Source organism: Uloborus diversus, chromosome 2 (assembly GCF_026930045.1).
Source record: "Uloborus diversus isolate 005 chromosome 2, Udiv.v.3.1, whole genome shotgun sequence".
Classification (NCBI taxonomy): domain Eukaryota; kingdom Metazoa; phylum Arthropoda; class Arachnida; order Araneae; family Uloboridae; genus Uloborus; species Uloborus diversus.
In genome coordinates, this window is record NC_072732.1 from 191388722 (window position 1) to 191411460 (window position 22739).

Consider the following 22739-nt stretch of genomic DNA (forward strand, 5'->3'; position numbering starts at 1 on the left):
GGTTTCCACGGGGGAAATATCCAGCTAAACCATGGGGAAAATATTTGAGCCCCCCCCCCCCTTGCAACTTTGCATATGGGCGCCCATGTATATGATCAAATAGTTAAAAAAATAAGTTTAAAAACTTTTAATAAATAAATCTCGTTTTACAGTTTTGATACTACACAATATGAATTGAACGTGATATACGAGCGATACCTGTATCTAAAATAGATAATTTAAAGTAAGCCAAGCTCATTAATATGCAGCAGCATAGTTACCTAGTGAGTCATTTGTCAAAGAAGATAACTTCAACAAAAGGTTTTCTTGCGTTCCCTTCAATTCAATGCAACAATAATACGACATGTCCTAAAAGAGGTGAATAAAAAAAACTGTGAATAATATTTTTTAAAAGTGGTAATGCAATACAAGTTAAAATTTATCTGTTTTATGTTAGCTTAGTCCAGGGGCCCAGCAAGGGGGGGGGTGAAAACACCCCCCAGAGCCATTGGCTTTAACATAAATGCAAATTATAATACAGTAGTTGATGCATATGAAAAGGCTGATTTGATCAAAAAAATCCCCTTCAGACGATATTTTTCATAACCTCCCCTCCCCCACCAGAAGGTATTTTTGTTCAAAAAAAGAACCCTCCAGGAGGTATTTTTCATCAACCCCTCTAGAAGGTATTTTTAATTTAAAAAAAAACCCTCCAGAAGGTATTTCTGGCTATGCTAGTGGCTCATTCAATTAACATTTGTTTTGTAATAAAAGTAATTCATGTGCAAAATGAATTTCTTTATTATTTAACAATAATTTTGGCACTTAACCATGTATATGAACAAATCAAAAGCAGAAAAATCTGCCCTTTCTAATGATACATAATTTAACATGTGCAAGTAACTTTTCCCCTCATGTTCAGGAATTGAAATGAAAAAAGAACTATTAATCAAACTTTTTTCGAACAGATCTGCAAACCTTTCCAGTGTTAATTTAACAAACTGAAAATTTTTGCAAAATCAGCCAGGTAGTGTTTCTAAAATCCAAAGAGCAATCAATCCGTAATGATCTCCCAATTGATGGGGGAAAATGAGAGCCATATTGAGCTTCAATTTTATTTTTAAAAGCATAAGAGATTCCCTTATTTTTTAAAGGGAGTCTTTCTTGACTCTCAGAAAGTGAACAACAGTAGATTTATCTTGCAATGAGACTGAGTGGGGAGAAGTTAGTTACAAAAATGAAACTGATTTATGCATTTTTGGTTTCTTTTTCAATCTGCATTCAAAGATTTAGTTAACAAAGCACTCAAATAGTATTCATTTTTGTACAACTTATTTGCATGTGCAAACATTTTCTTCACTTTGTAACATCAAAAGTGTAAAAAGAAATAGACTTAGGAAGATTTTACCAGCCTTGAGGTTGAAGATTACAAAAATCCTCCACAAAACATCAGATATTCAACAAATAACTTAATTCCTGCATGCAATGTATATCAGCTTTCGTTTCTACTCACAGTAGTTTCATTCATCTTTAAAGATTAAAGATGTGATTATGGCACTGACTTTATGATTTGCAAAAGAAGGCTTGCTGAATGAATATGAGGGTTGATCCAAAAGTAAGGCTCCCATCAATTTTACAAATATACAGCACTGTCTATTCTCATTGTAATTTACATCGTTGCAAAGAAAATACATTTCTCTATTTTTATACATAGTTGCCATCTTTTTCTATGCATTATTGTCAACGGTGTCCTAACTTCTGTATCGAGTGTCACAGAATTCCACTGCGTTTCACCCCTCTTTTGACTTTGTCGTCACTCCAGAAATGTTGGCCATCAAAATGTTCCTTAAAATTAGGAAACAAATGGAAATCACTAGAATCTAGCTCTGAACTGCAATCAAGAACGGAGTGGTTTGTTGACTGTCATGTCCCACTATTGCGCTGAAATTCTGTGACATTCGATACAGAAGTTAAGATATCGTCGACAATAATGCAGAAAAAGATGGTGATTATGTATAAAAATAGTGAACCGTTTCCTTCTTTCCAACGATATTAATTTCAATGAGAATAGACAATGACAATGCTGCATATTTGTTAAATTGATGGGAACCTTACTTTTGGATCAACTTTAGTATTATTCAAAAATAGTATAAATATGTTCATAAGTGTTTTACCTATGACTTCAAATATGGAAAACAACATGTTTATATTAAAATTTGTAGTTGATACATATCATGATACTTATCCACTGATATTCACCAATGAACCCCAATTTATAAGCAAATAATCTTATTTAAAATGAAACATCAGAAAAGAAAACCGAACATACCTGTAACAATGTCTTTCTTGTAGCAGCCTTAAATGACACTCGAAAATGTTTTCCTGTAGAATGCAAAGGTAACTTATATCCATACATTTTCTTCATATGAAATCGCTTGGCGAACCAAATATGCGTTGGCAACCATGTTGAGTTTAGCTGACGCTTGAGGTATTCAGTTTGGCGATTTTTATGGCAATGTTTCCGTTTTTTATGCTTTGATTTTTCCTGCTTGGCCTAGATAATTGACAGGAAAGTTAATTTTAATATAATGACATGCAAATGATACGTTGAAAACTACCAGTCAACACAACAATGTACTCTTCCAACTACCAAACTTAAGAAAATATCCATTTACATAGCTCATAAAATTCAGGATTACATTTTTCTATATTGGGTACTTTAGTTTTATGAACAAAGGTTGTAATCGTTTTTGCATCTAAAATTGATTTTTTAAGGTTTTCTCTATCAAGAAGCTTAAACAATTGTCTCATTAAATCAATACCCAGTAGTGTCACCCGAGGGGGGGAAGGTGTAGCGGTTCACCCCAGGTCCCGTTATTCTGGTGACGACATAAAATTTCCCCCAAATATTTTATGTTCTTTACAATCTATCAAATCCAGTAGCATCATTTGTGGGGGGGGGGGGGGAACAATTAGAAAGACTTATAACAGCAATCATACAAGAATTAACAACCATTGACCAGACATAGCAAAACCTAGATGGATTTTGAAATTCGAAAAAAAAAAATCTTACAACAGCTTTCAAACAAGAATAACAACAAATTTAAGACTTAGCAAAACCTAAATGGGCTCTGGAATTAAAAGACTTACAACAGCATTCCTTAAATTTCTGGGCAATCGCTTTGGATTATAACTTGCAGCTCGTCTTCGCATATTATGCGGCAAATTCTGAGAGGCGAGCTTTGGCTCCTTGCGTACAACATCTTTCATAACACTAAATATTTCTCTTGCTCGACATTCAGCAAACTTCAACACACTGACAGCTGTAAAAAAAAAATAAATAAAATAACTCATAAAAATCAATTTGTTAAAATTAATAATAATAATTTTAAAATAAAATTTCAAAATTGCTTACAATCTTCCATTTTGTTACACTTGCCAAAGAAAATACAATCTGAAATAAGATACAAATAAAATATCAAAAATAAATGATAAAAATTGTATTCAAGTATCAAAGTTAAATTATGTTGTATGCAATCTATACACATGAAATTTCTACGATGAAAATTATCCAAGCAAAAGTACATTGGTTGTCAAAATTAAACACAATATGAAACAAAAATAACAAGAATTTAATATATATATATATATATATATATATATATATATATATATATATATATATATATATATATATATATATATATATATATATATATATATAGCTTTCCTACTTTTCAATAAGAAACTTCGTTGAATGAAAGTGAGCATGAAGCTATTGTTTTCTTAGAAGTCGTCCTTCCTGCTGAGAGAGTTTAACACAAGGATTGGTACTTACTTTTAACTTACAGTAAAAGCTCATCTGTTGGGTACTCTAGTTACCAGAAATCTCAAACAACCAGAATTTATAGGCCCAGTAGTCCTTCTTTTTCACTCCATTCAGAAAAACAAATTCAAATAAACTTACTGACAGCAATAAATACAGTTCTGGTTTTCCCTGCCTTTTATACTTTATCTCTAGGTGTAAAAGGAAACTCTCAAACCAATCAATAAAGAACCAATTGCATGTAAATTGATCTATTATTACTAAATGTAACATGAATTCCTCTAATTTTGCATGAAGAAATTTTTTATATGTTTTTTAATTTTAATTTTTGAAACACTCTTATCAAATCTGCCAACTGAGCTTATAAAATTGATTCTATTTTAATTTACAATGCGACTTAATTTAAATGTCTTGCATTTAGCTTATAAACATGTTATTTAAAAGAAACTGGAAAAACTTGTTGGGTAAACATTTTGAAAATAAAACAAAATGAATAGATTCAAATTGAAATCGTAATACAGTGCAACGACTCTCTGTTCCTGCAAAAAGTGGTTGTTAAGGGAGGTTGGTTCCTTTTAGAGGTAGTTTTCGAACAAGCAAAAAACAATGATAACAAAAAAAAAAAGTCATCTGTATCATGGAGCACATTATATTAAGAATATTATAATTGGAATACAATGGAAGAATTTAAAATTTTCTTTTCAAATTTTTAAGTAAAAAATACACAGTCAAGTCGACTCTCGATAACTCAGAAGTCTCAAGGAACCTGCTAAAATATTCGAGTTATGAGAAGTTTCCACAACAGTATCAAGAGTTTGGACTCTATGAAAACTACGAGGTAGAATATTCAAGTAATAAACTTCGAGTTATCGAGATTCGACTGTACTTCAAACTTGTCCATTTCACTTACACTTTCTCAATTTTTTTCCATTTAGAAAGTAATTTGCTGTAAAATATGAGAAGAGATTTGCCCACTTGGAGTTGCTTTTTTTTTCTACAAAAACTTGATTTCTTATTAATCTTTTGGCTGCAAAAATAAATTATTAATTACTTATCATTAGCACAATCTGAGTACAATCATGAGCCCGTTTAGACTCCATTTATGAGCCCATCTATTTCTGAACTGTTCAAATGCATCAAAATTCGATTCTGACCACTAAAATGACCTAAGAATGTCTCGTTCTATTCATAAGCTGCCTTACTTATGAACCTCCTACAATGAAGGATGCATGCCTGACTGCAGTGACATATACGTTTGCCACCTTAGATTCCCCAGAGGTGCAAAAATCTATGCCCTTTGCCCTCCTTTTTGCAGTTTTGGGACCCTAAACAGAAGGAAGGCAGGGCAACGAATACAAAAGGAATTCATTTGAAACTTGCAGAAGAATAAATTTTATCCACTCATTCGGGTTTCACTTTTATGAGCAAGAGTACATTGGTGCGTGTCCTTTCTCTCCATATCTCTTTCGGTTTCCTCTAACTGAAAATTCCTTCATTTGTTAGTGGCAGAGTTTAATGATTTGCAAGTCATTGTGTGAGAGGTTTAGAAGGTCCTTTTTAGAGGATTTTCGGGTCATTCTCCAGAAAACGTTAAAAATCTAGTCCCTTCTGATTATTTTCCTTATTTCATATAATTTGTTTTTTAACTAAAATTTATTGAGAATTAGGCAGTTTTTTATGTATTATAACATATAAATTCTAAAAATAATATAATTTAATATCTAAATTTGAGTCCACAGAGCATGACTAGTCATGTCTGTGGCCTGTCTCACTCTCAGCTTTTAATTTATTATTGGCTTCCAAATTCACAACAAATCCCACTGGTTTGATTAATTTTCAATCTATTAAATTGAAATGCCTTTAGGGTAATATTTATAAAATGTGAACTGATTATTTTATGAATAAGTTCATTAAATTTATAAAAATATGTGTGTCCTTCAGATCTAATACAAATACAAATACAAAAGTGACGACCAGCAACAGGCTCTGGGCTCAGCTAGACTGGTCCTAGTCAATTTACAATCCCCAGTGAAGACCAATGGCCTTCTTAACACTATCTACTCCCTTGCTCATTACCACCTCTTCCGGTAAGCACACCATCATATCTGTGGTCATCAAATTAAACAAGGTATGTCAATTTTTTTTTTATTTTTCATTTAGAATAGAAAATAAAATGCTAACTAAAGCTTAATTTAACTGCCACATGTTATTAACTCTAAATCTCTTCCCTCTATAAGCTTCAGTGAAGAATTTCATCATGTCCGTGGATCATCATGTCCGTGGTCCTATAGTTCCACAGACATGATCTGTTGCTCCACGGACATGATTTGAGAGTTGTTTTTAAATTATATGGGAGTTAAAAATTATAATAAATATAAATAATGGAAAAATTAATTATTTACATCCTTTATAAGTATTTGTTTTTCATTTTTTTAAAGATTAAATTAGAATGGTTTTTAATATTAGTACAAGAAAGGTAAATAAATTAAAAAAAAGTTATTTTACCCTATAATTGCATCAATATTTTTAAAAGTAACTTATTTTAATATAGTTTCTTGTAAAATAATCAGTGATATATTTATTATAGGTGGTAACATGCCTCCAACTAAGAGAAAAAGATTATCAGAGAAGACCCTTGCTGAAAAGAGGAATGCAAAAAAACTTAGCATGAGGCATGCTAGGGAAAAATTAAGAAGTAATACTGAAAAATATGAAGAAGAAAAGCAGAAAGATAGAGAAAGGAAGAAGGCCCAGAGGAGAAGGAAGTAGAAGTGCAGATTAGAGAAGAAATGAAGTTAATTAGAAAAACTACTAAGGAAGAAGTCTCAGTTACAAAGGGCAAACTGGTTTTAATGTTTCATACTTTCTTAAAAAAATTTACCACTCACATTAACAATATAAAACACCAGTATTCTGCAATTAAACATATTAAAGCCAATTTGAAACAAGATGGAAGCTCTTCTGCACGTAGATTTCTCAGAAAACTACAGTTGTAAATTCGGTGAAGAAATACAATCCTTTCACTTTGGAGGGTCAAGACAGCAAGTATCATTACACACTGCTGTCTTGTACTATTGCAATGAAGAGGGTGCAAAAAGTATACCATTTTGCACTTTGTCAGAAGATCATAGACACAATTCTTCTCTTCTCTCTCTCTCTCTCTCAGCAATATGTGCTCATTTACAACCCATATTATTAGAATTCAAGAAAATGGTACCTAATTTAGAGACCATTCATTTTCTGAGTGATGGACCCACTAGTCAATACCACAATAGGAGGATGTTTGTTTTGGCAGCAAAATTCATTGCTAAAGTCCTTAAAGTAAATAACCTGCATTGGCACTTTTTTGAGGCCGGCCATGGAAAAGGTGGCCCAGGCGGAATTGGGGGTTGCCTCAAAAAACAAGCTGACAGCATTGTTGCAAGAGGAGTTTATGTACCTAACATAGGAGTTCTTATTAAACAGTTATAAGAAAATTGTAAGGGAATTCATCTTTATCAAGTACATGAGCCTGACATTTCTAAACTTGATAGTATTTGCACCAAATTACCAACATTTAAAGGAACACTTGGAGTTCACGAAATACGCTGGTACAAAAATAATAAGGATATCATCAAAGACTTACTTGCAAATTATGTCATTCTCAAGAGAAATGCTCACATTATTTTATTGGCTTGCTGAGAATTCCAACTACAGATGGTGTCCTTTTGAATTTAAGTGCTTTAACAGATAAAGAAGCCTCTACAAATAATGAGGGCTCTGATACAGAGGGTTACTGCCAAGTTAGAAAAAATGATTATGTACTTGTGAAGTTTAGCCAAAAAAAAAATCACGAGACACAATGTAGGAACAGTAATAAATCAACAAGAAGGGCTTGAAATCAAAATTTTGAGAAAATCTGGAAAAGATAAGTTTATATTTTCGGATGAAGATGATATTTGCATAATTGAACATAGTGATGTAGTTCATGTATTAACTGTACCAAACGTAAATAACCGTCATCAATACATGTTTAGTGACGATTTAAGCAAATTTAAAAACATTTGCTAATATGTTTTATCTGTAAAATAACGTAAATTTAAATAAAATAATCAAATACAAATACAAAAGTGACGACCAGCAACAGGCTCTGGGCCCAGCTAGACTGGTCCTAGTCAATTTACAATTCCCAGTGAAGATCAATGGTCCTCTTAAAACTATCTACTCCCTTGCTCATTACCACCTCCTCCGGTAAGCTGTTCCAAGGTTCCACTACCCTGCTAAAATAATAATTTTTCCTAATATCCATGTTAGCCTGAGATTTAAATAGCTTAAAACAATGACCCCCCCCCCCCCCCCCTTGTCCTGTTTTCAGTGCTAAACTTTAGACCTGTAACATCTTTCGTTTTAATAAATTTAAACAGCTGAATCATGTCCCCTCGGTCTCTTCTTTGCTCAAGACTGTACATTTTAAGCCTTCTAAGCCTGGAATCATAATCTAAGTGGGAAAGTCCATTTATTAGCCTTGTTGCCCGCCTTTGAACCCTTTCCAATACATTAATGTCTTTCTTAAGATAAGGAGACCAAAACTGAACAGCATACTCCAAATGGAGTCTTACCAAACTTCTATATAAGGGCAGAAGAACTTCTTTAGATTTGTTTGAAATAGATCTATTGATAAACCCAAGCATTTATCTCATTGGCCTTGTTACTAGCAATGCTGCACTGTTGGCTAAACTTTAAATCCTGACTTATTAAGACCCCCAGATCAGTAACTATGTCTGCCTGACTAATGACTGAACCTTGCAAATAATAACTTGTACACTCATTTCCATGCCCTAAATGTAGCACTTACTTGACATTTCCCAACATTAACAGCCATACCCCATTTATGAGCCCACTCCGTAATATGATCTAGATCCTCTTCTTGCAGCTGATTTGCTTGTTCTTCATTTTCTACAGTCCCCATAACTTTGACATCATCAACAAAACAATTCATATTCCCAGAAATATTTTTGTGAATCTCATTCATAAAGAAAATGAACAAAACAGGCCCTAACACTGATCCTTGAGGAACCCCGCTTAAGACCTCACTCCAATTAGAATAATTTCCCCTTACAACTACTCTTTGTTTTCTTCCGGTCAGCCAGTTTTTTACCCAAATGAAAGTTTTCCCTCCTATTCCTATATCAACAAATTTGCTAAGTAGAGCAACAAGCGGTACCTTATCGAAAGCTTTTAGAAAATCAATGTAAACAACATCTACAGGCTTCTTATTGTCCAAAGCCATGGTAACTTTGTCATAGAAATATAATAAATTAGTTGCACAAGATTTACCTTTCCTGAAACCCTACTGAAAACTAGTCAATAGATTATTAGTCTCTAGAAAATTTACTATCTTAATTTTCATCAATGTTTCAAAAATTTTGCAAACCACCGAAGTTAGACTCACAGGTCTATAATTTCCCGCACTCCCTTTAGATCCTTTCGTGAACAGCGGTGTAATGTCAGCCAGCTTCCAGTCCTCTGGCACTGTCCCCGAATTATAAGAAGCATTGAAAATGTTTGCGATTACATCTGCTAATTCCTCTGCACATTCAACTAAAATTTTTGGATAAATCTTATCTGGTCCCGGTGCCTTAGTATGTCATAACAATTTAAACATCATAAATTACTGCATTCAATTTTCATTATACATATTTCTTGTTTTCAGCTGTAATTATTCATCATTCAGTGCAAAATATGAAAATGAACAATATGAGTAAATGTAAAAATATATTTTGACAGGTTTAATTCACATATTACTTTATAATAATCCCAAAATGTGTAATTCTTTCATAAGTACATTTCTTTTTTTAACAACTTATGATTTATCATGTGCTTGACGCAAATCATCATGTCCGTGGCATAGGTTATGTCCGTGGTCCAGCAATTTTAAAAATTTTAAATTTTAGCAAAAAATAATGCTGCAGGGTTCATACACTTTTGGTTAAAAAAAGTTCCCTGACTTTTCCAGGTTTTCCAGGTTGTTTTCTAGAAAATTCCAGGTTACTCGCTTCATTAAAAATTTAAGTTTAAATAGTAATATTTTCAAAATAATTAAAATTGTTTAAAGTAGCAATGCAGAAGAACTGAAACTTCTCCCCTTAGATTTAAAAAAAAAAAAAAAACTTAGATTTTTTTCCTTTGTTTTCTCTGTCAAAATTTTAAGTTTTTTTTTAAACATTTTGTTCAAAATTGTTTACTATTTGTTGAAAACAGAGTACTTTCAACTTATTTTAGGGTTTTTTTGATGTCACGCGTAATATTATAGCGTTTTGCTGTAGTCCTGCAGCAACCTTTTAGCATCCGCTTTTGGTTTACAATACTTTTTATTTTCTTATAAGTAGGTTACACAAAACATATTGAGCAAAATGCAAAGCTAAATTTTAGTATAAATATGGTTAACTTGTTGCATCAATTGGCATACCATGTAATGCATAGTAACAAAAATCAACATCCGCCGATCATAGGCCAATGCCAATAATCTTTTTTTTTTTTCACATATTAAAGGACGCTTACATTAAAATTTCAAATTTTCTTTTCCAGAAAGTATTAGTTAATTTTCAAAAATTCACAACTTTTTGCACATTTTAATGTTATTTTCAATGTTACTCATTGATATAAACATCCAATTCTGTTTCTGGAAGTTTAAGTCTATTTCCATTGTGCAAACGATCAAATATGGCGACAAAGTGAAAAATTTAAAATAATATGTAGATTTTTGGATTTGTAGTATAAAAGTAGTAATAAATAATTAATAATCCTTAAAAGGATACAATAAAAGCAAAATAGTCAGTATTTAGCACATAAGAGTCTAAATCAATTAAAACAAAAAAATGTTATAAAGATTAAATTTTGCATTTTTCCAGAAAATAATTACAAATTATCCGGAAAAAAAAGGCACAATTTGTGTTGTTTTCAATAGTTTGCATTGCAATTAACATCCAATGCCGTTTTCGGGAACTTAGGCACTTAAAAAGTCTTGTGTACTTCCATCTTGGGAATGACCAAATATGGCGGCTATGCCCAAAAATAAGAAATAACTTTTTTAATTTGTCGCATGAAGACAATTAAAAAATAATTAATCTTCATGAAACTACAATTCATTGAAAAGTTTTTATCACATTTGCGTCCGAGGCAGTGAGGATAAGATTAAGTTTTAAGAACAAAATTTTTTATTTCTCAAGAAAATTATTTTAAATAACAATAGAAAAACAATTTGTAGACCATTTTTTGTTATTTTCATCAGTTTTCAATTAAAGAAAACATCCAATTCTGCTTTGTTTTTAGAAACTTAGGCATTTTAGGATCGTATCTACATCTATCTTGTGAATGACCAAAGATGGCGACTGCGTTTCACACGAAGCTGAAATGATTTTCCGATCAAAAAAAAAAAACCTATTTTCCCCGATTTTTAAAAATGTTTTAAAAGATTATCCTTACCTCCCCTTATCCTTACAGCCAAATAATCTATTTTAAAATAAGCAAATGCTACGTACTTATTTACTTCGAATATAGAGGTTAAACTGATCTTTCTCCAAAAACGTTCAAGTTAAAAGAATATGCAATTAATTTCTGGACAATTTCTGGTTCCAAGTGTTCAATACTTACAATCAATTTAAGTAAATGTACTTATCTACTTTATTTCATTGTATGGCATAATTGCGTAAACTAAAAAGACACTATTTTATATAATTACAATTGTAAAATGAAACTCACAACATAAATCTTTATTTATTTCAACATAATATATCTGCTGAAGCGGCAGAATCACTTCTCATGATTTCGGCCAGGAAAATGCTGTGGTGAAATAGCCGAAATTTCGTACCATGTCTATTTATAGTAATAAATATTTTTCATTGTTTTTGCCAACCGGAATTAGTATGCGAGCATTATGACATAGAAAGTACGCTAAGAAATCGTCTTAAAGTTCTGTATCGGAAAATAATTTTAGCGAGAAAGACTATTGAAAGTTGAGAAAATGATCGCATGAAAGCACCCTATTATTTACGGCTAGCTTCACACTTATAAGACACCTTCCAAGAATTTTCCGGAGAACCGGACGCTCTTTCGAAAGGAGTGCAACAATTTGGCGTGTTATCTTTCCCTTGGCGAATGCTTTCCGCGGGGATTTACAATTGTTTTCGTGACCAGTAATGGCGGACATACGGATTTGTACTGAACCTGCTTTTTAAGTTTCTTTCCCTGCACAAAGGAAGTTCCATACAATAGTTGCTCTGACAGCTCACCTGTCATCCTTATCAGCAAGGGGAAGAGTTTGGATGTAGCCGCTTCCGAAGCAGTAAATTGTCTTCTCTCCTTTTGAGTTTGTACATAATTGCTGTTCACCTGATTTTTTTTCCCTTGGGAACTACTGAGAGCCAAAAATGGCGGCTGCTGAAGATTTTTTGGGTCGCCACTTTTTTCATTGCTTTAAAATTGTTACAATTTTTTTTAAATACATCGATAAAAATGAAGATTAGATCTCATAAAACCAAATTCCCTGGGAAAAAATTGGGAAAAGAAAAATTTTGGGGACACATTTGGAAAATTCCCTGACATTTTTGACTATGTCATTTTCCATGATAATTCCAAGTTTTCCCGGAGCGTACGAACCCTGAACCGAATAGAATGTTGTGGCAACCCATCTAAAACTTTAGGCAGTAGAAAGAAATGCGTTCCCCTCACTGACTCCATGTAAGAAAATCTTCGATCTTTTGGCGCATTTTTCGTTGTGAAAAAAAAAAAACAAACAAAAAACGTTCATTTCTCGATCGCAGTTTTTAAATGCCAGCGTCGGTTTAGATAAAAATTTACAATTTTTTTCGTGAAATCACAATAAAAACGAAGACTAGATCTCATGGTAATTAATTCCTTGGGAAAAAAAATGGAAAAAAAATTTTTGGAGGACAAAATTTGAAAACTCCCTGACTTTTCCCTGACATTTTTGACAGTGTCATTTTCCCTGACAATTCCCGGTTTTCCCGGAATTCCCGGAGCGTACGAACCCTGTGCTGTACAATCTTGATTGTTGATAAACTTACAATGTATTGTGCAAATAAAATTGAAATCCTGAATATTTAAAATATTTATTGAATTTTATTTTTTCAATTTTTTTGTCTTAAAAGTTAGCACTTTCTGGAGAATGACCCTTTCACCATTGAGTAGATAGGGGAAAAAATGGTGCCTCAGAAAATTGGTCGCTATGAAAATTTATTTGTAGATATATTCTTCATTTTAAAACCTAGCACAAATTTTCATGCGCTTAACTATAGGAAGAATCCAGAATTCAACGCTTCCTGCACTTTGGCGATAATTGGGCTTTTATTGTATATTAAAATTCAATGACGGATTTATGGATTTTGTGCAAAAGTAAAACTTTACATTTAAAACAAAATTAAAAAGCTACAAATAGTAAATCAATTTGTTGCAGCTCCTAAAAATACAAAAAATATATAGAAAGTTATGTAAGCAAAAATAAGAAGCACTGGAAAAAAAAAACACTCAACATTTTCAACTCAAACTCTCATTTTCAACTATTAAAAATAAAACAGAGTAAAAAATATAACTTATCTCTTTAACCCGAGTACAATGAGCAATGCCACAATGTTAAACTGAACTAAAAAACTGAGGGCCACTTCCGGTGGTTTAGGCCAGTATTTTAAGTAGCTCATTATGCTACTACAAACTACCAAAAAAATGCAGTGACTATAGTAGTTTTGCTACTTGTACCACTCACTGGCAGTCTTGCATAATATAGATGAACGTGGGAATGGCATTCGCAGAAAATTTTTGGCTCCGCAGAAATTTTTTTTCAAACTGCTAACGTTAATTAAATTTTTTTTTTAAGGGAATTTTTAAGAAAATCTCAGAGTTTATTTCTGTTAAAGCTTTTCTAGAAAAACCTTTTAAAGCACATGTGCAAAAAAAAAATAATGGTTTTGGCAGTTTTCTTCAGTTGGTGAAAAATAAGCAAACTATATGCTATTGTAAAAAAAATGATTTAAAGCAATTTTTTTTGTCTTTCATATTTGAATATAAATTTAATTTTTTACTCAAGGGTGAGTTAGGCAAAGAATTATTTGCAGAAAATTTTCCAGTTAGGATATAGGATTTGTGTTCGCAGAAAGCTTTTCATTTTATCTAAGTCTGCTCACTGGTCATGATAGAGTTTGAACCTAACAGAATACACATGAAATACACCGCCAGCTCAGTCAATTCCAGCTGAGGACTGCAATTTCGTGCTTCTTAGCACTCATCAGCACGGCATAGGACTAACTGAGCTGGAGGTTATTTCATGCATTTCTGCCTTAGCCCTGGCTATAGGGCGATAATTTACTGAATAACAGAATATGTTTAACTTTTCATTTTTAAAAACCAACAGAAATTTACTGATTTTGTTTCTTCTATAGTTGCTCTTATGATTAAGAAGGGCGAAAAAAAAACTAAAAGCAACACTGCAAACACTTTCCTAGTTCTAAATCTTTCAATAATAATATCAGCATAAATGATCATCTACTTCTCTGAAAAGATACAATACAAAACCCAGCCAGGGATTTGAACCCTGATCCATCCTCATTAAGAGAAAGTGCTCTGCCATTTGAGCTAGCTAGGATACCTTAATATTGCAACTTTTCAGAGATACTCAGAAATGGTTAACTTTCTCCCCAGGGCCTGATTACAGCACAGGTCGCCTAGGCCTGGGGCCCCATCTTTCTAAGGGGTCCCAAACTTCTTAAGGAATTATGCATAGCATTGAAACTATATGAAAAATACATCTATTTTAAAAATAATAAAAAATATATGACTTTTTAATTGGGGAAAAAACTTCCTTAAAAGGGAATTTTTAACCATCTGCCAGTAACGAATTTACTTTCTCACAATTATGAGGGGCCCCAAAGGGGATTGTTAAATGCACATGATAAATGATTTATACATAGTTCTGTGGTTAGACAAAGAGGCCCCAAAAGAGCATTTCGATGTGCCCTAAACAGGGTTGGCTTTTTGCCGGCAGAAACTGGTTTTTGCCCTGCCGGTGGCAGAAACTGGTTATAACCGGTAAAAACCGGCAGAAACTGGTAGAAACTGGCAAAAACTAGAAAACGTTTTAATAGCTCTAGTAATTACTTAATGACAGGCAATTAAGTGTAAAAATATGTTAAATAACAAGACTGACATTTCTAAAGCAAAGTAAAATTTATCGTAGTTGAAATTGCTATGTGTTAGAAAATTTAGCCTTGTAATGTTGTAAGTAACAAATTTTTCAGTTTGTTTATAATTATTTTGTTTGCATTTAATATAAAGTGTGATATATCAAATATTTAAATAAATACACATTTTTTTTTATTTCATTAAATTCTAAAATTCAGAAACTTGTCATTTTACACTTAATATAACTGAATAAAGCTATTCTCAAAGAACAAAGAGCTCCTCCCCCCCATTTTGATTTCTATGGAAAGCTAATAATCCAATTTAGGGTTGCCATCCAAATTTTGCTTCAAAATAGTTGCTTTAGTAGCCTAAATTGTAAAAAAAAGTCGCCTAAATAGTCTCCTCAGCACAATAATTAAGTTGCTTTTTTCACCCATTTAGTTGCTTTTTCCAATATCTTTAAACTATTTACTAACTCAAAAAATACTTAGTGTAACAAAATCACACAACAGAAAATCTTAAAACATAGCTATTTATAGTAAATGCAAAAAAAAAGAAAAAATCAAAACTTAATTTCTCAGATCTAACATGTGTTTTAACATCATTCAACATTTTTTACTGGAATTACTACTTCAAAAAAGAAACTCTCAGAATAGTAATGAAGTTCATATTTCCAATATTTTTTAAATACTTACAAATTAAAAAAAAACATTGTGTCACACAATCAAAAGATGACTACCTATAGTAACTACAAGAAAATAAAAACTTATTTTCCCAAACATAATATTTTTTTTTTTTCAAAATTAACTTGGTTCATTCATTTTTTAATGGTACTACTAATAATAGAATTTAATGAAGATTAAACTTTAAATAAAGTAACACATCTCCTAGGGTCTGTGAGGCTTACTTTATTTTTAAAAGTCCTACTTGAGGCAATATAAAAACTTAAGTGACGCATTAAAGTTTATAGTGTAAAAAATTAAGAATTTTTATTAAAAAAAATATTTCTTCAAAATTCTTAATTTTTGAAAAAAAAAAGTATTATTTAAAATTCTTAGTAAAAGCATATAATAAATGATGTATTTTTTTCTCTTTTTCATTATTAATAAGTAAAAAATGTAGAACATATTCATGAGTCTTCAAAGTATTTAAGTTGGGGAGACAGTATTGACATTTTCCCATGCATTTTAAATTTAAAATTGTCAATATATTTAAATGTTGATTTTTTTTTTTTTTTTCAATGCTGATCGTTGATTTGTGTACTTCAAAGTCTAGTCTTATTAGAAATTAAGAACTGTGAACTAAAATGAGACAGTTTTTTCATACTACTATTTAAATGTAATAATTAAGCAATAGCTATATAGGGAAAGTAATGTAATAGGTAAAATGGCTTTTGAAATAAGCAAAGTAAACAACAAACTAGTATAGGGAAGGGGGGCACATGTGAACATGGCACCATGACAACGTCAAGCAAAACATCTTAAAAAAAATTCTTAAATAATGGCAGGGCCAGTTCTACTTCTTAGCCTAACTTTTAGGGCAAGGACCCAGTTTATGTTCCTGTAGTGACAGGTTTTTTGTTTTAGCAGATGCTGATGTAATGTTATCAGACTTCTACATGTGAAAACATATTTTAAATTACCTAATAAGCTAAAGTTAATTATTGCAAACCAATACATGAACATTCAAGTAAATTTATGACTGTTGTTAATTGTTAAATCAATTTTCATTTCATTTTTTTACATTTTATATTTTAGTGCTATTAGTGATCACTTGAAGCAGTTTCCAGCTAAAAGGAGTCAAATTTTCATTTTCATATGAATTTCACCTAGAGTTCAATTTTTAGTTATGTTCATTTCTATGTGAACTTTAAAAAACAAGAAAATTAAATTAGAGTAGCTTTGAAAATATTTTGGGAATAAAATTGAATATAAACAAGTTTGCTAGTTTGAAATTTCGTTTTTGTACAAAAATACGTAACTAATAACAACTTAAGAACAAAGTTTTAAAAAAATAAGAAATTATTGAAATAAAAATCAAAATAAATTGCTTTAAGATAGCATAAGTTAAAATATCTAAGACCATTTAAAAATATTAAAACACTGACTGGATGCTAAAAGATTAAAATTTCGAGCACGGCAAGACATTTTCGGCGAAGCACGTGTTCGACGCTTGAGTGTTTGTTCTCTATATTTTCATTTCTATGTGAACTTCAAAAAACAGTAAAATTCAGTTTAAGTAGCTTTGAAAATATTTATTTTGGACATAAATTTAAAAGTAAGGAAGTTTGCTAGTTTTAATTTTCGTATTTTTACGAAAATACGTAACTAATAACAACTTAAGAACAAAGTTTTAAAAAAATTAAGAAATTATTGAAATAAAAACCAAAATAAATTGCCCTAAGATTGCATAATTTAAAATAGCTAAGACCTTTTAAAATAGTTCAAGCACTAACCGGATGCTAAAAGATTTCAATTTCGAACAAGGCATGCAATTTTCGGCGAAGCACGTGTTCGACGCTAGAATGTTAAACGAGAACGGCTTTGGTTTTTTGCCGTACAAATTAGGATATCTTAAGTCAAAGCACTGGAGATCATTACTAATAATGCAATTTTATTATAGAAAACGAAAATTGAGCTTTAGGGGGGAAAAATAACAATGTGCAGCATGTTTTTAGTTTTGGTTTCGCAGAACTTACGATTTTTTTTTCGGGTATGATGGTGGGAGGCATATTAAAGTAATTTTATCCTTAAAAAAGAAAAAATATGATATTTTAACTTCAAAATTTGATTGATTTGAAAATTTTAAAATTTCGGAGAAAAATCCAGAAAAAGTCTTTAAAAACCAAGACAAAAAGCGGCGATCTATCCCTGTTATAATGTAAAGTAAATAATATTTTTTAACACTTACTTGAATGTATTTATTTCACGTCGGCTGTTATCAAAATCCTGGAACTACAATCCTTGATCAGATCATCTTTCTACCCCCCGTTCCCTTTTTTTTTGCATTTGAATTCGACCTCAGTAAATCGACGCGTTCGCCGCGGCGAAACGCTATTGGCTGAAAACTGTATGATGCAATCTCCATAGTGTGTTGGAATGCAACTGACTGGCTCAAAATCTTTCTATGAATTTCATAAAATATGAAAAAATAGTCGCTTTTTATTGCAAAAGGTCGCCGTTTTTTTTTAAATAGTCGTTTTTGGCCTGTTTTTTGCCAAAAAAGTCGCCACAGTCGCCTAGGGTAAAAAATAGTCGCAAAAGTCGTCTTTTTAGTCGCCAGTGGCAACCCTACAATTATATAAGTACTAACACAGTCTTCAACTTTGCTGTATGTAAGAAACAATATAATTGGTTAGATTCACTGACTCATAAATGTAAAGAGTTTCATTGGTTGAAACTAGGGGTACAGCATGGATGTCGATGTTTTGGAAACATCGATTTTTTTGTTAAAACATCGATGTTTTACTTTCAATGTTTTTGGACTATCAATGTTTTGGTTTCGATGTTTTTTCGATGCTGATGTTTTTGCATTTTAATTGAAAATTATCATAAAATTTTGCTCCAATCTTCTCGCTAGGTAATTAAGTTTACTTATGGAGTTGCCAAAAAAAAAATCATTTTTTGCACCCGTTTCATAAGAACAATTTTTCTGCGTAGAGGATGATTTTTGGGAAGATCACTACAAGATAGTAAAAGATTAACTAGGGAGTAAAAAAGAGATCAAAGCTATTGGAAGAACCTGACACTGGTAGTCTGGTGCCAGAACTTGCAGTCTATTTCAAGGCTCCAGTTCTTAAACTAAAGGAAAATCCTATACGCATTTGATAGTGATGGAAACTTCTGTTCCATCGAAAGAGATGTTTCTCAGACTGGTGGGATAGTCTGCGAAAAGAGAAATGCCCTTCTGGGGGGACAAAGTAAGGAAACTTCTTTTTCTCCAAACTGTCAACACCAATATTCGGGCTTACTTATCAATTTCCTCCAACAAGTCGTCCGTCTATTACCTTAAATTTGTGTTTAATTATTAACTAACAGTACAACACATATTTCTTACTCTTAAAAATTATTGTTAGAGTTAATTTTGTATTTTTAAAATAATTAGCACAACTTTTTCTCATCATTAAACTGACGGTAAGTGCATGATGCATTTTTTCTTAGATTCTTTTTTGATGTAAATTTACTTTTAGTTTAATTCAGTTTGAAAATATTTCCTTATTACTATAACTAGATTGTATTAACCGGTGCTTGTCTTATTATCAATTTTTGCCCAACTATAATACCAAGCTGTTGCGAAATTATTCTTATTAAATTATATTCATGATTTGAGGTTCAGTATTTTCAATATATTCGTCGGATACGTATTCTTTTGTATTGCTTAAATTAGTGTAGTATATTCAAAAATGTATGTTATACATTGATAAAAAGATCGATGTTTTAATTTCTAACATCGATGTTTTGATGGGATTGAAAGAATCTTCTCAAATTTCTCCTTTGTGCACAACAAATTAAGAAATTGTTTAGGTTTAGAAACAGCGTCAAAACTTGTATTTTCTTACAGGCTGCTGCAGTGTGAAAACAATGTAAAATTTGATTTTGAATGGTGATAGTGTTGTAAATAAATTGTATTTGGATTAATATTTAATTATTTTTCTTATACATTTTCTATTGTATGTCAGGAATTGCATTTATGTCATTTTTTGAGTTTCTGCCATAAATGTGGCAGAAAGGGGTTTTTGTCATGCCGGTTTTAACCGGTTTCTACCAGTGGTTTTTACCGCCTTGGCAGAAACCTGCCAACCCTGGCCCTAAACCTGTAAATCAGCCACTGCATAGTCTTCAGGGGGGCTCCAAATTGATGTGGGCCTAGGGCCTCACTTTCAGTTAGTCAGCCCTGTTTCTCCCACTTCATTTTCCTGTTTCTTCATACCAGGACTATCAAAATCGAGTAGGTCGAAAAAATTAACAGGCGAATAACAAGTGATTTTCCAACTGTTGCTCAACTTCCAGTGTTGCCAGATTGAGGGAAATTTCCCCATTTTGGGGAAATCTTGTGCTCTCTGGGGAAATGGGTTTTGAGGGGAATTCTTTGGCAAAAAATTTTTTCTTTGGGGAAAACCTGAGGGAAAAAATCCTCAGGAAAAAATAATTTTTTTCGTATTTAAATTCGCGTATTTACATCTGGTAGTTATTGTTTTAATCAAACAGTGTCGGTTTAGCTTTGCTCAACTTTATGGAATTCGCATTAATGTTCAGCGTGAGTAACTAGTTGATACATGAAACTGATAAAAATAAGTGAGTGTGGTGATTGATGAAGAATGTTCTTAGACAAATATATACAAAGCTCATACTTTAAATGTGCGTAAGCAGAGATGGGCTATTTCTTATCTCTCAGTCGGCCAGGGAAATCCAATACAATCCAATATGAGTAAAAGTCCTTTCTTGATGCAGGCGCTTGTATTTATGAAGACAAAAAAAAAGGAAAAGTTGCGGAAATTTAGAAGAAAATTTGGTTATTTGGAGTTAAAAAAAAATTCAAGAACAAAATATCATAGGAAGTCGATTTATTTTATGATAATATTAGCGGAAAAACGATTTTTGAATTTGGGGAATTTTGATTGAAAACATCGCTTTTTAGGGAAAGTTGGAAGGGAAGTGGGGAAATCTGGATTTGTGACAATCTGGCAACACTGTCAACTTCTCCTAGGATAACACATTAAAAACTTTGTGCTCGTAAATTAAATGAATCAATTAACCAATGCTTTGATGCACAAAAATGAAAGCAACCTGGAGGAACAGAAGACAGTATAAATACCAAAAGTTGGAAACAAACAAAACAAATAAGACAAATGACACCTGGAACAGAAATTTATTATATATTTCTACGGGAGGGGGGGGGGGGCGTTAAGTAATAAATTTCTAAGAAATCCTATAAGCAATACAAATTGTCTCAAAATGAGACCACTTTGAATAAAGTAGCAGTAAATTTATCGGCAGGAAAAATTATGTATGGAAGCAATGTAACAAATAGAGAAATGCAGAAAAAATAACAAGAGTTAAAGATAACAAATTATAGTATAATAGAATTAGTTGATTATCAAACAAAATAAAAAAGCAAAAACTGAAGAAAAAAAAGATTTGTACAGCCAAAAAAAAAAACCGTTTTGTGTAAAAACAAAACGTTGGTTTATTGATTCTCTCCCAGAATGATGGCAGGGGTGCAGAAAAGAGGGGGGGGGAGAGGTTTTAGGGACTGAACCTCTTCTGCTTCATCCAAAGAACCTGGTTTTAAGCCATATTGTCAATCCAAGAAATGTCGGTACATGGGGCAAATATTTTCTGTCCCACCCCCCTCACACTTACCGGGCTAGCATATAATGAAAAAGTGCCAAACACTTTTAGAATCATTATTACACAATTGACATGCAACTCAAACCTATGTGCATAGCTAGATAATATAGATGCACTCATGCACAGATACATTTGATGCTGTGTAAATACATTTGCTGTAGTAGAAATGTGCATCGACTAAAAAAATTTTAAAAAATTTAAAGTTAAATAAAATAAATTCTTTTCAGACCTAATCATGTTGCATATCATTGGAAAGGTCATTAAAAAGGCCGTCAAATGGCACTGGTTTCAGCTCTCTATCTTAATTAGAACATATTCTAGGCCATTTTGAAAATTGGGTCATTCACATGCTTTCACCATTGAGAAGAGATAAAATGGAGGGAGTGAAGACTTTCATTCATGAAACCAAGACTCCAAGTCACAAGATAGATTTTAAAGCACAGCATTGAAAGGAATTGGATTTCCTCCTCTTGTTTCACGCAAAATGTGCTCTAAGGTTTTGATACTTTTACACCGCTGTATTTTCAAAACCGTTTCGTCTTTTTAAAAAAATTAAATTTTTCACGTGTATATAAACGCCAAGGACGTAGCCAAGGGGTGGGTCCATGAGGTCCGGACCCCCCCCCCCCCCCCCTTCCTGAAAGATACCTGTTTTTTTTTCTCAGTTGTTGCATTTCGCATCAACAAAATTTTTTCGAAAGACAATGTTTTTATAAAACGCAGCATTTTCCCCTTAAATATTCCCATTAATCGGCAATTTTCTCAGTGCTTGAGTCAATTCAGAACACGAGAACCTTGTGCAACAACTACAGGTTCCCAATTTTCGTCTGCTTTTTGCTTTGTCCGAAACGGGGAAATGTCCCTTTCTTCTTTCAAACCAGTTGGGTCGTGTGACCTTGAAATTCAGCCCCTCGCCTTTGGTCCATCAAATTGCCATCGGCAAAGTAAAAACAAGCATTTATTGCCACTTTCGTCATATCCCACAGTCTCATTGGCGTGGTTTTCTTTATTTCTTTCTCCTTACTTTTTGGATTTTCGTGGATTTCGTAGACGCATGTTGTACGAAAGATAGCCAGAGTGAGGTGTGTTCCTGGTGAATCAGTAATTGAATTCCAATTCTTTTCTGTTGTAACACGCAGTTTTTATCTACGTCATACTTATAGGAAACATACCTTGAACAAAATTGTATGTAAAAGAAAATTAAGTTTACCCAAACTAGGTAAGTCGCAGTGCTCCCTTTTAAAGTTTTCTTAATAATACAAGCAATTTTACGTGTTTTTCCATTTAAAAACTAATTTTAGATTCTAAGTCAGCGGCGAAAAAAAAAAATTCTACACATTTCGTGTGTTTGAGGATGAGAAAAAATAATTATTGATTTTTTTTTTCATTTTAACTCTTTATATTTTTTACAT

General features: G+C 32.2%; 1 protein-coding gene across 1 annotated transcript in view; it reads right to left on the minus strand.

The window, feature by feature from the left end:
* LOC129216733 (ribonucleases P/MRP protein subunit POP1-like) overlaps positions 1 to 22739 on the minus strand; it is a 56698-nt gene that overhangs the window by 29399 nt on the left and 4560 nt on the right. Inside the window, exons 2-4 of the mRNA XM_054850950.1 lie at positions 3130 to 3433; positions 2309 to 2533; positions 261 to 348 (exon numbers count right to left, since the gene is read on the minus strand). Of these exons, the coding sequence (XP_054706925.1) occupies positions 261 to 348; positions 2309 to 2533; positions 3130 to 3333 (517 nt within the window). The 5' untranslated portion in view covers positions 3334 to 3433. The remainder of the gene's footprint in view (positions 1 to 260; positions 349 to 2308; positions 2534 to 3129; positions 3434 to 22739) is intronic.